Genomic DNA, 12888 nt, shown 5'->3' with positions numbered 1-12888 from the left:
GCATAAGAAGTGAGACTACCAAGTTAATAACCAATGCTTTTTGACCCACATAATTAGTTTTATGGTTGTCACTTTGGATGAGATTGCATTGAAGCCCTTGTCCACCTCATTCACCTACTTCTTCCAAAAAGGTTGTTGGCCACCAATTACTCTCCCTTCCTTAACTCCTGCATTTGTGAATCACATCCTCTTCTTCAATCTTCATCAACTATCTTTTCTTCTTGCTCTCTCAGAGGAAAGATGCATCTCTTTTCCCCTTATGTTTTAGTGTTTGCTTTGGTGTATTGTTGGATGGCTTACTTCACTCCCATGGTATTCTCCATCAATTTAGTTGATGAGTTTGCTCTTATTGCCTTGAAAGCCCATATCACAAAGGATTCTCAAGGCATTTTGGCAACAAATTGGTCAACCAAAAGCTCCCATTGCAGTTGGTATGGAATTTCTTGCAATGCTCCTCAACAAAGAGTTTCTACAATCAATCTCTCTAACATGGGTCTTGAAGGAACTATTGCACCACAAGTCGGCAACCTTTCCTTTCTTGTTTCCCTTGATCTTAGTAATAACTACTTTCATGCCTCTCTTCCTAAGGATATTGGTAAGATTCTCATAACATTTGTCTACTTTATGGGTCAATATTCATATTTCTTGCTTCAATATATAACATCAATAAAGGTTGGGATTATCGTAATTTTTGGCTTTCAATTGTCATGAAATGGTTGAGTAATTGATAAATTATAGTTTCAAAAATAATATTTTTATATTTGATAGATTGGATTGTTGAATTATTGTGATCATGTATAATCACTAAAATAGGAATGATACAAGTCTAACTTATTCTCTTTATTTTGATATAAAATCCACTTTAATTGAATAAATCATTATGCAATTTAAAAATTAGTTCTATTTTTTTTTCATTTCTTAAAAATTGTTTTTTTTTTAATGAATTCAAGTAAGCATAACCATACTAAAGGTAATAATTTTTTATTTTGAATTTTAGAATGAGTAATACCAAATATAAATCTAAATAAATATACACAATAATAATAAAAAGTTTCAACTAACTAAGTGCTTTTCTTTTTAAGTTATAACATTAATTGATTTATTTATTGTAACATTTTACAATTGATAGATAATTTCAAATATAGAAAAATTTGATCCAAAAAAATTAAATTATTGAAAAAAAAATATAATTTAATGTAATTTGTTAAAATTCCAAAGAAAAATAAAAATAAATATCAATTAGTTAATTATATTCCATCTAATATTCAACATTTGTGTTGAGTGTATAGTTAATTTATTCCACAAATTATTATTTTCAAGTAAGAAATATTATTGTACACAATTCAAACCATAGTAGGAGTTTCAAATTATATTCAAATTATATTATTGTACATAATTGCTTGGCAATTATCAATATGTGATTCATGATAAATTCTCCTCAAAATTAGTGCCTCTTACAAATATTATTGTCATGCTTGATTCCGTGAAAGTATTAAAAAAAAAAATATATTAAAGGAAATAATTTTCTTATAAAATTAATTAAAATTTATCTAATTTTCAATTATTTAATGTTTAGATAGAAAATTTAAAACAAGGTAAATGTGTTCAAAGTAACATATAAATAGTCTATTAACTTTATATTTATATAATTTTTTCCTTCAAATTTTTTTTTCTCTATCTTCTTTGTCTTATTTTTTTATTTATTTTTTCTTTTGGAACCGAATAAAACCTATGCCTATGTTTAGGAAAATATAAGGGGAAAAAAGAGTCCTTTAGAAGAAAAGAAAAAGAAAAAGTAAAAAAAAAATAAAAAAATAAACTTTAAGTTAATAAATTATTTGTTTATGTTCATTCAAATTCATTTAAAATAAAAAAAGATTTAAAGTTAATAAATTAATTTTATGTGTTTTTCCAAATTCATTAACTTATTTTAAATCCTCAATGCAAAGTTTTAATAATTTTAAAATACATAAAATTATAATTAATTTTAATTATATTTTTTTCTCTTTTTTTCTATAGTAAAACTAACCATATGAGAAAATTAAAGCCCATTTGACAGTGTTTTTATTTTTTTAATTTTTTTCAAAATAGAGAACAAAAAACATATTTTTTTTTTTAAAAATCTTTTTAAAAGAAGAGTGTTTGGCAAGATGTTTTAAAAAATAGTTTTTTTTTTTAAAACAAAAATCAAAAAGTTTATTTGGATGAAAGAACTTGTATTGTTTTTTTTAAAAATGTCTTACTTTTATTTTATAAAAAATTATAAATTTAATTTATAATAATATGAAATCAAATTCAAGTTAAATCTTATTAAAAATAAATAAAATTTATATCTACAATTATATATGAGTTAAAGATAAATAATTTGTTTTCTATTATGAAATAATTTTTTTTATTCTAGTGAAATAAAAATTACTATAAGATAAAAATAATTTTAATATGCATTTTTAATACAAGTCTAAGTATTTTAATTAATTTTTTTTTATAAAATTTATTGTTTGACCATGATTTCTTATGCTTGTTTTTAGAAATTGTTTTTAAGTTAAACAAAAAAAAAAGTTTTTTTTTTTTAATATTTTATAAAAATAAGGATATTTGGCAAATTGTTTTTATAAAATAACTTTAAAAATAAAAAACCAAAATACTTGTTTGGATAAATTGTTTTTAAACAAAAATTGTTTTGATTTTGTAAAAACATTTTAAATTCAATTTATATTATATTAATTAATTAAATTTAATTGAAGTCTTATTGAAAATGAAAATAATTTTGTAATTACAAAAAGATTAAAAAATAAATAGTTTTTAGTAAAATATAAATAATAATATTATAATAAAATCATAAATTATATTTTTAGTAGAAAATATACTATTTTATAATATGTTAGAAGCATAAGGATATTAACATCATTACATAAAATTCTAGAATATTTTGATTTAATCTATAATTAATTGTATCAGTTTTTTTATTGAAAATTATTCTTAAAAATTAAAGGATTTATTAAAGAATTTAAGTTATTAATTATGTCTTACTTAATTTATAATCTATTTACCTAGTGAGAAAAAAAAAAAAAAGTTGTGTATAGGATAAATAGTAAAGTCATGACTCATGACATATCAGTTTTTTTTTTCTATTATTAGATTTATTTTTGAGTTCCAAATTATTTAATTTTTTTTAAAACTCATTAATAAATTCAATAAAAAGTGTTATTTGATTTAAAGTTCATTTTTCTAGTGAAAAATTTATAAAAGTATAATTATGTATAGAAAAGAAATAATAGTCATTATAAACCAATTTTTATCTATAAAATTATAGTATTAATAAGTTTATTATTTGAGTTTTAAATTATTTTTAAAAATTATTAGGTTTGTTAATGAATCCAACACATTGAGTCATACTTAATTTGGAGTTCATTTGGCTAGTGAAAAAAATTTGAGAAATAATAATTTTATGTAGAAGAGTGTTTTAAATCATTTTTTGTTCATAAATTTATGATATTAATGAGTTAAGTTTTAAATTATTTTTAAAAATTAATAGACTTGTTAACAAATCCAACGCATTAGGTCTGGTTTAATTTTGAGTTAATTTGCCTAGCGAAAAAAAAATCGAAAAATAATGATTCTATGTAAGAAGAGAAATAATAGTTTGTGTTTTTCTATTATTTTTAAAACTAGTAAAAATAACTTTTATTTATTATTTAAAAGTTGTTTTCTATTTCACTTTGTTTTTGAAAAATGGAAACAGATAACAATAATTAAACGGTATTATGAAATTTTAAAAACTGTTTTCTGTTTTTAAAAAGAGAAAATTGTTTTTAAATACTTTGCTAAATAAGCTCTTATTTTTTTATAATATTTTCTTTTCTTTCTTTAATACTCTTCTAAACCAAACATAATTATATGTTCATAATAATAATAATATATTTTATTTTTATTTTAGGTAAGTGCAAGGACCTTCAACAGTTGAATTTATTCAATAATAAACTGGTTGGAAACATTCCCGAAGCCATTTGTAATTTATCAAAACTCGAAGAGCTATATCTTGGCAATAATCAGTTGACTGGCGAAATTCCAAAGGCGGTCAGTCATCTTCACAATCTGAAGATATTATCATTGCAAATGAACAATTTAATAGGTTCCATACCAGCCACCATTTTCAACATATCTTCTCTGCTCAACATTAGTCTCTCCTATAATAGCCTCTCGGGGAGTCTTCCCATGGATATCTGCAACGCCAATCCAAAGCTCAAGGAGCTTGATTTTTCATCAAATCATTTGAGTGGAAAAATCCCCACCAGTTTAGGCCAATGTGTAAGGCTTCAAGTAATTTACTTATCATTTAATGAATTTACGGGAAGCATACCAAGAGCAATTGGTAATTTGGTAGAGCTTGAGAGGTTATCTCTCCTGAATAACAGCTTGACAGGTACGCTTTTTTCTTTTTTCTTTTTTCTTTTTCCTTTTTATTCTCACTTTTCCTCGAGCTTTCAAAGATGTAAGCAAAGCAGTGATGTTTTTCCAACCCACACATTTTAATTATGTTGCAGGAGAAATACCTCAATCTCTGTTCAACATCTCTAGGCTGAAGTTTTTGAATCTGGCAGCAAATAACCTAAAAGGTCAAATCCCCTCTAGTTTGTTGCATTGTCGAGAGCTCCAAATGCTATCATTATCAATCAATCACTTCACTGGGGGCATTCCACAAGCCATAGGGAATTTATCGAATCTTGAACAATTATATCTTGGTTTTAACCAATTGGCAGGTGGAATTCCCGGAGAGATTGGGAATCTTTCAAATTTAAATATTTTAAACTCTGCCTCTAGTGGACTAAGTGGTCCTATTCCTGCCGAAATTTTCAATATCTCTTCATTGCAACAGATTGGTTTCGGTAATAATAGCCTTTCTGGGAGTCTTCCAATGGATATCTGCAAACATCTTCCTAATCTCCAAGGGCTCTTTCTTCCTTGGAATAAGCTCAGTGGTCAACTTCCTACAACTCTGTCCTTATGTGGAGAGCTTCTGTCACTGTCACTATCTTATAACAAATTCACAGGAAGCATACCAAGAGAAATTGGCAACTTATCCAAGCTTGAACAGATTCATCTTGGGAGGAACAGCTTCACAGGTACCATTCCACCTTCATTTGGTAATTTAACAGCCTTACAGGAGCTTGGCTCGGGGGCAAACAATATTCAAGGCAATATACCCGAGGAGTTGGGGAATCTCATCAACTTACGATTCTTGAGTCTTGGTGAAAACAATCTAACCGGGATAGTACCAGAAGCTATTTTTAACATCTCTAAGCTGCAGGTCCTTTCGCTGCAAGTAAACCACCTTTCAGGCAGTCTCCCATCAAGTATTGGCACTTGGCTTCCAAATCTTGAACGACTTTATATAGGAGTCAATAAATTCAGTGGAATAATTCCAATGTCTATTTCAAATATGTCCAACCTTATCAGCCTAGACATACCCAACAACTTCTTTGCTGGTAATGTGCCGAAAGATCTAGGTAACTTGAGACGACTCCAGTCGCTCAGCCTTTCACAAAACCAGTTGACTAATGAACACTCAGTCTCTGAGCTTGCCTTTCTTACATCATTGACGAATTGCATTTTTCTGAGAATATTGTGGATTAATGGAAATCCTTTAAAAGGCATTATTCCAAATTCATTGGGGAATCTCTCCATTTCTCTCGAAAGTATTTATGCAAGTGACTGCCAACTCAGAGGCACCATCCCTACAGGGATTAGTAATCTAACCAACTTGATTGATATGAGACTTGATGATAATGACTTGACAGGGTTGATTCCAACATCATTTGGATGCCTACAGAAGCTCCAGGGGTTGTATATTTCTCAAAATCGAATACACGGATCCATTCCTTGTGGTCTATGCCATCTGACAAACTTGGGATTCTTGGATTTGAGTTCGAATAAACTTTCTGGAACAATCCCTAGCTGCTTTGGGAATCTTACTGGACTGCGTAACGTCTATCTTCACTCCAATGGACTAGATTCTGAGATACCTTCATCTCTGTGGACCCTTAGAGATCTCTTGGTTCTTAACTTGTCTTCAAACTTCCTCAACAGCCAACTACCCCTAGAAGTTGGAAGCATGAAGTCCTTAGTGGCATTGGACCTGTCAAAGAACCAATTTTCAGGAAACATCCCAAGCACCATATCACTTCTTCAAAACCTGCTCCAACTTTACCTATCCCATAACAAGCTACAAGGTCATATTCCCCCCAATTTTGGTGATTTGGTGAGCTTGGAATACTTGGATCTGTCTGGGAACAATTTATCTGGTTTTATTCCCAAGTCATTAGAGGCTCTGAAATATCTCAAATACCTGAATGTTTCTTTCAATAAACTACAAGGAGAGATTCCAAACGGAGGACCCTTTGCAAACTTCACTGCTGAATCTTTCATCTCCAACCTAGCACTTTGTGGAGCACCTCGGTTTCAAGTCATGGCATGTGAGAAAGATACTAGAAGGAACACAAAATCACTCCTCTTGAAATGTATCGTCCCACTGAGTGTATCATTATCAACAATAATACTAGTGGTTCTCTTTATTCTATGGAAGCGAAGACACACTAAGTCAGAAACTCCAGTTCAAGTTGATTTGCTGCTTCCCATAATGCATAGAATGATTTCACATCAAGAACTCCTTTATGCAACCAGCTACTTCGGAGAAGACAATTTGATTGGGAAAGGAAGCCTAGGCATGGTATATAAAGGCGTATTATCTGATGGGTTGATTGTTGCTGTGAAGGTTTTCAATTTGGAATTGCAGGGAGCTTTCAAGAGTTTTGAGGTAGAATGTGAAGTAATGCGGAATATTTGCCATCGAAATCTTGCCAAGATAATTAGTAGTTGCTCCAATTTGGACTTCAAAGCCTTGGTGCTTGAGTATATGCCTAATGGCAGCTTAGAGAAGTGGTTGTACTCCCACAACTACTACTTGGATTTTGTCCAACGATTGAAAATTATGATAGATGTGGCATTAGGGTTAGAGTATCTCCATCATTATTATTCAAATCCTGTGGTTCACTGTGACTTGAAGCCCAGCAATGTCTTGTTAGATGATGACATGGTTGCACACATAAGCGATTTCGGCATTGCAAAACTGTTGATGGGAAGTGAGTTTATGAAGCGAACCAAAACCTTGGGCACCATAGGCTATATGGCACCAGGTAAAGTTTCCTACCACTTCTACACATTCTTATGTCATTATTTCTCTCTCTTTCAACTAGCTGGTTTTCCATTTGACCAAGAAGCACTATTTGGCATCAAAGTTTTACATAATGAACAACTAATATTACATGCAGGGAGTAGGTTAGAGGATAAGTTATTGTAAGTATTCTAGGTTTTAAAAATTTTTTTCAATCTTTTGAAAAATGGGGAGGTAGTCATTGGCTCTTTACAAACATCTTACATGATCTTTTTGACCTCTTGATACTTAATTAATATTTTTTAACAAGAAGATCGTCTTTTTATTAATTATTTATCTTTCTCAATATTACTATTTCTTTGTTCATTTTACTAATGGAAACTAATATGCAAGCATGCAGAGTATGGCTCAGAGGGAATAGTATCCACAAAAGGTGATATATATAGTTATGGGATCATGCTCATGGAAACTTTTGTGAGGAAGAAGCCTACAGATGAAATGTTCGTGGAGGAACTAACCTTGAAGAGTTGGGTGGAGTCATCAACCAACAACATAATGGAGGTTATAGATGCCAATCTCCTGACAGAAGAAGATGAAAGTTTTTCCTTAAAACAAGCTTGTTTTTCTTCCATCATGACATTAGCTCTGGATTGTACAGTTGAGCCTCCTGAGAAGAGGATTAACATGAAAGATGTGGTGGTTAGACTCAAAAAGCTCTTGAATCAAATTGTTGATTTAAGGATTCCATAATTAAAAAGAAGGCGACATGGAGTTCATGTCCCTTTCTTCCACCCTAAGCTTGTTTAAGAGTTCACAAGTCATGAACTGAGGGACCATTGGGCATGGTCTGCTAGGTATTAAAAGTTCCTTATTATATCACCTTTATACAAATTATTCTGTATGCTTTTATTTCATATTTTTCCATTCGCATAATATTAAGTCAAGATACCTAGTGAATGACTTCTAGAAGAACATTTCATACTTTTCTTTTTAAGATACGATATACTTTACTACAATAAATTATTTGGATATGATTGATCATTTCGGCAAATTGTTTGGTCAAAATCGACCTCTATTTGTGGACATATTTTAGTTAATTTCTTATAACTTGCAATTACTTAATTTCTTATAATTGGATATAGCTTATTTCAAAATCATGGCTTGTAAGGATTAGAAAGTTACAAAATTCATATTCAAATGCGACTTTCTTCTTCCAAACATGTTTTATGGTTAAAAAAGAATCTAATATAAATTGACAACAATCAACTATTGAAAGAATTGAGTAAAAGTGGTGTTTGTTTTACTCATACAAAAATATGATATGATCAATATTTATCATGTAATCTGAACAATTTTGAAAAGGTCAACAATTTTAATTTTGTGTTTTTATTTGTGAGAATTAAGATCTCAAATAGGAAAAAGAATTTAGTAAAATGCTAAAAAGAAAAAGAAAAAAAAAACAAATTGAGTGAAGAATAACTGTAGGGATGATATATACAACTCATTTGTTAATAGGAACCAACTTTTTTTAAAAATAATCACCATGGTAATGTGGGTGTCACATAGCACTGCTAACCATGGTGTGGACCTGCATTTTTCACATGCGTCCCCACTCAATCGACGAGACTCCTTTTTTTATTGTTGAAAAATTAATTTGGAAAAATTGGAGTCGCTACTTAATTTATTTTATTTTGAAAGGGAAAATAAAATAAGAAAGAAAACCCTAAAGAAGTGACTCCATAGTTTTGGAAAAGCAAGTATTGAAAAACTCGAGTCTTGGTCCAGGGATCAGGTTACTTATTGGGAAGGTACCTCTAAAAGGTAGCACCCCTCTAAGCCTTACAAAGGTCTCTATTGACTAAGTTAAAGGAAATATGGCAATTAATTAATTAATTAAAAATACCTAGGTAGACTAAGATGGTTTAAGAATCATACCAAGCCATAAAGTCAAATCATGATCATAAAAGAGAGTCAAAGTGTGTACCTAAATTGCTTTTCAAGCGCTATTATAAAATATCAAAGTTAGTATAAAAATATAGCACACAATATTTGTTTTAATAAGAGCAACTCAAATGATCAAACATATATTAAAACAATTAAGCATAACATCAAACAAGGGCATGGTACACAAAGACATGGATATTCATGGAATTTTGAAAAATGGGATGATGAAGAGCATACCAGGACAATGAGCTGAGCGCTAAAATGAGAAACAAGGTTAACTCAATAATAGGTGTAAAATCATCTCAGGTATTCACGAAGAGGTAAGCACAATCAATCAGATATCAAACAAACAACATCGAAGAAAATATTATGAATGTCGGGCCCCCACCAAAGCCCTAATTAATTTTGTATGAGTTGATTCTATGAATTTCATTGTTTGGAACCATGAAGTTTGTTCATGCTTGTCAAAAATTGAGAAAAAAGAAAAGTTTATTAAAAATGAAATAAAATAAAAGTTGACTACCCAAAGAAAGATAATAGCAAGTTAAATTGGAAAATGGAATTTTAATAGTGTAAGAGAAATTTTAAGGTAGAATTTTAAAAAAGAAAAGTTAAGGAATTACATTTAGTGAAATCAGAATTTTGAAAACAATTTTTTTTTTTTTTAAAGCATGCGAAAGGAATATGGGATGAATCATAGAGCCAAAGAAAAGCACGAAAGGGACGGCCACGTACCGTCAAGTGGGAGTGGGGCCCAAGGTCCAACTGAGGCTATTTTGAAATTCTATGAACTGCAATAAGTCAAACACCCTGATTCCATGAACTGCAATTTCCTCTTGCTATTTTGAAATTCTATCTTGTGTGTAGGGAACCCCTTAAACGCCCACGTGGCAACCCCGCACGACATCCCCCCAGGCAACACGTGGCGTGCCAGTTCTCTATCCGGTTCCTCTCAGGGGGGCACACGGCACTCTCAAATCCTCTACCCGGACGATGCTCTCCCATGTCCGGGTATGTTGTCAGGGTTTATGAAGCCTTGGCCGAAAAATGCGGGCCCAGCCACTTTAAACAACCTGTCACAGCCCGCATTCTGCTGCCTACAGAGCGAAAGGACGGGGATGACGGCAAGTCATCTCCCATGATTTCTGATAGCCACCTGCAGAGCGATGATGACTCTGCCAGCGCCTAAGTGCCATCATGACGAGCCAAAAAGTCTTCCTACCATTAAAGAGAGGCAGAGCTTCTGACACTATAAAAGGCTCCCTCATGCGAAGAGGAAGGGAAGCTTTCTGACTCAGGAAAAAAGAGCAGATTAATCACCAGAGCAATGACTGACAAAACCGTCGGAGGGTGTGTCCGGACATCCTGTCTGGACATCTTTTGCAGGGTTGACTGAGGCAGGAATCATCCTTGGTTGAAAGCGAGTGTCCATTTGGCGACTGCGAGGATCCCTGGGACGCTAGGCTTCAACATCGTGTCCTTTTGATTCTTTCCCCTAGTATTGGTTAAAGAACCTCATGCAAATGCAAGCTCGATTCAGGTGATGAGATTGCATGGTTTCTTGAGTGAGTTGTGGATGCCATTGTGGGTGTCTTCCCAAGTATGCATGCTGTTTGTTTATCTCTCACCGTTTTGACTGACAAAGATTCTGCCTTGTAAGAATAGAATGGGCGTCTGGGTGGAAAACAGAAAGGGCACTCATTACGTTGACAAGTACACCCATTGGGTGAGCAGCAAGGACCATGGTCGGTATGATACTGCTCCACCAGATACTGCTCCTCTTACAAGATCTTGCCAAGTCTTACTTGGATGAGCTCTTGTCGATGGGGCCGAACAGAAACCAAGTTGGAAATAATATTCTGACAGCATGTATCAAGGATCACATCTCCATACCAACTGAATTCAGTAGCTTTAACACTGGAATACAACCATATAATGACGGCAACCCACTTTGTCTTCACCTTTCCATAAAGCTTGCTGAATGATATCTTGTTTAGAGTCTATTACCCTCGTATTCTCACCTTGATATTAAAGGTGTTCTTTCAAAGCATGCAACTTAGAATATGCAATATTAATTTTTTCTTAGCAGCATAGGGTGTGGTGTTGCCCCACCTGAATTCAGATCGAGATGGTGCCAAAGAACGCAAATGAGAGGCCATAGAACCCGAGTCTTCATCACTCACCGAAGGTCCTTCATCAATAGCTATGTTTTTCCTTGCTTTTGGTTCGTGAACGACGAGAACTTGTTGACTGGAGATAGACGGATTCTACATTCTGTTGGTAGACCCTGAGAAATAGAGGCTACTGATAGATTTGATGTGGCTCTGGACTGAGAAGATATAATGAACACTGAGCTCATGGATGCGCTGCTGCGGGATCTGGGTGAATCTCCCCATTGACTACTGCCTCGTGCAAATGATCAAGAGAGTCCGCAATCATATCAAGACCAGCTTTCACATGAACTTGCCTAGACTCCGAGCCATTCTTGTAGCTATGGTTGTCATAATGTCATTCTTCAAATGAGCAGATTCCACTGTTCAGCAAACTCCTATATGCCTGATACAGCCGATTGCCTCCCAGATTACTTCACCATAGGCATATCATCTGGACACGACGACTTGAATGTTGATGAACATGAGAATCTCCAAGTGTATACAGTTGGAGGCGTTAAAGAAATTGGAAGTTGTAGTCCTAAAGCTCCTTGCATTATATTCATAATCAAGGGAGGAGCATTCGGGTCAGCCGGGCAGGGACAGATTTTTGTGATTATTGGTCTCGTTTCGGATAGATATGCTGGAGGAAAATCTTCTGATGAGGTACCTGAAGTTGCAGGTACGCAAGACGTATTATGAGGGTGTTTGCACAATACTTGTAAACTAATTCCAAAGAACCTTCCTGAACATCCCTCGGACCTAATACAACCTTGCATGGTTCTCACCGATGACATGAGCCTATTCGAATCTGGCTGACTCGTCACACTTGAATCCCGATGAAAATCTGAAAACCAAATCTGGGGAGTGGTAGACATTGGGAGGAAGCGACCAAGGTGGCCATAGGGACTGCTAGATGCTGAGGATACCAAGTCTGAGGACAGGCAAGAACTAGCCACACACACATACAACCTGCATGCATGGCCACCATAGGGAATAGTGGGGTTTTAGGTCTGCATGGATCTATTCTTGCGGCAATCAAAACCTATGCTTTCCTGCGCATCTTCTCTACTAACCCTGATCAAGCGACATGCTGCATGATACCCAATGGTTGACAAAATGGCCAGTACATTGCATGATTTGGCAGACTTTTCAATTTTCGAAAGTGCCTGTCCACCTGAGCTCCACTGCAAGTATCTTACAATATGATCATATCCAACATTAGAATATTCCACACGTCGCCTGGGTGTATGTGATGCGGACATAAAATGGAGTTCGCCACTTATCTCGACCATTAGATAGTCTTTAATACTCAGAATAAAATCACGATACCGATTGTACTGCTAGAGACATTCGGAAGAACCAAAACAAGTAAGTTGTAAAGCTCTTTCATCATGGTGATCTGACAGCTGGCCCTCTCTAAATCTCTGAAACAGAGTGAAACTGGTGTACGAGGAGAAGGTTCGCATATATAAGCCCAGTGACAGACTCGATCTCCATCGCAATGGCTCTCACCCATTCGTGTAGGCTTCCGTACTCCTCCAACTGACAGGTGAACTGCTTGTCCATAGGAGAAGAAGTCTCATCCTCATTCATACAACACAAGTTCAGTAATGGAAGGTA

At 33.5% G+C, this 12888-nt stretch overlaps 1 protein-coding gene across 1 annotated transcript; it reads left to right on the top strand.

Annotated features, from left to right (window-relative positions):
• Positions 1-203: 203 nt before the first annotated feature.
• LOC117925816 (LRR receptor-like serine/threonine-protein kinase FLS2) lies at positions 204-8193 on the top strand. The gene is made up of 4 exons (XM_034844908.1): positions 204-595; positions 3938-4423; positions 4545-7193; positions 7572-8193. The coding sequence occupies exons 1-4, from the start codon at positions 241-243 to the stop codon at positions 7919-7921; spliced, it is 3840 nt and encodes a 1279-aa protein (XP_034700799.1). The 5' UTR covers positions 204-240; the 3' UTR covers positions 7922-8193.
• Positions 8194-12888: the final 4695 nt, after the last annotated feature.

The sequence above is a fragment of the Vitis riparia genome, chromosome 12 (assembly GCF_004353265.1).
Source record: "Vitis riparia cultivar Riparia Gloire de Montpellier isolate 1030 chromosome 12, EGFV_Vit.rip_1.0, whole genome shotgun sequence".
Lineage (NCBI taxonomy): Eukaryota > Viridiplantae > Streptophyta > Magnoliopsida > Vitales > Vitaceae > Vitis > Vitis riparia.
This window is presented reverse-complemented; position numbering and strand designations above follow the sequence as displayed.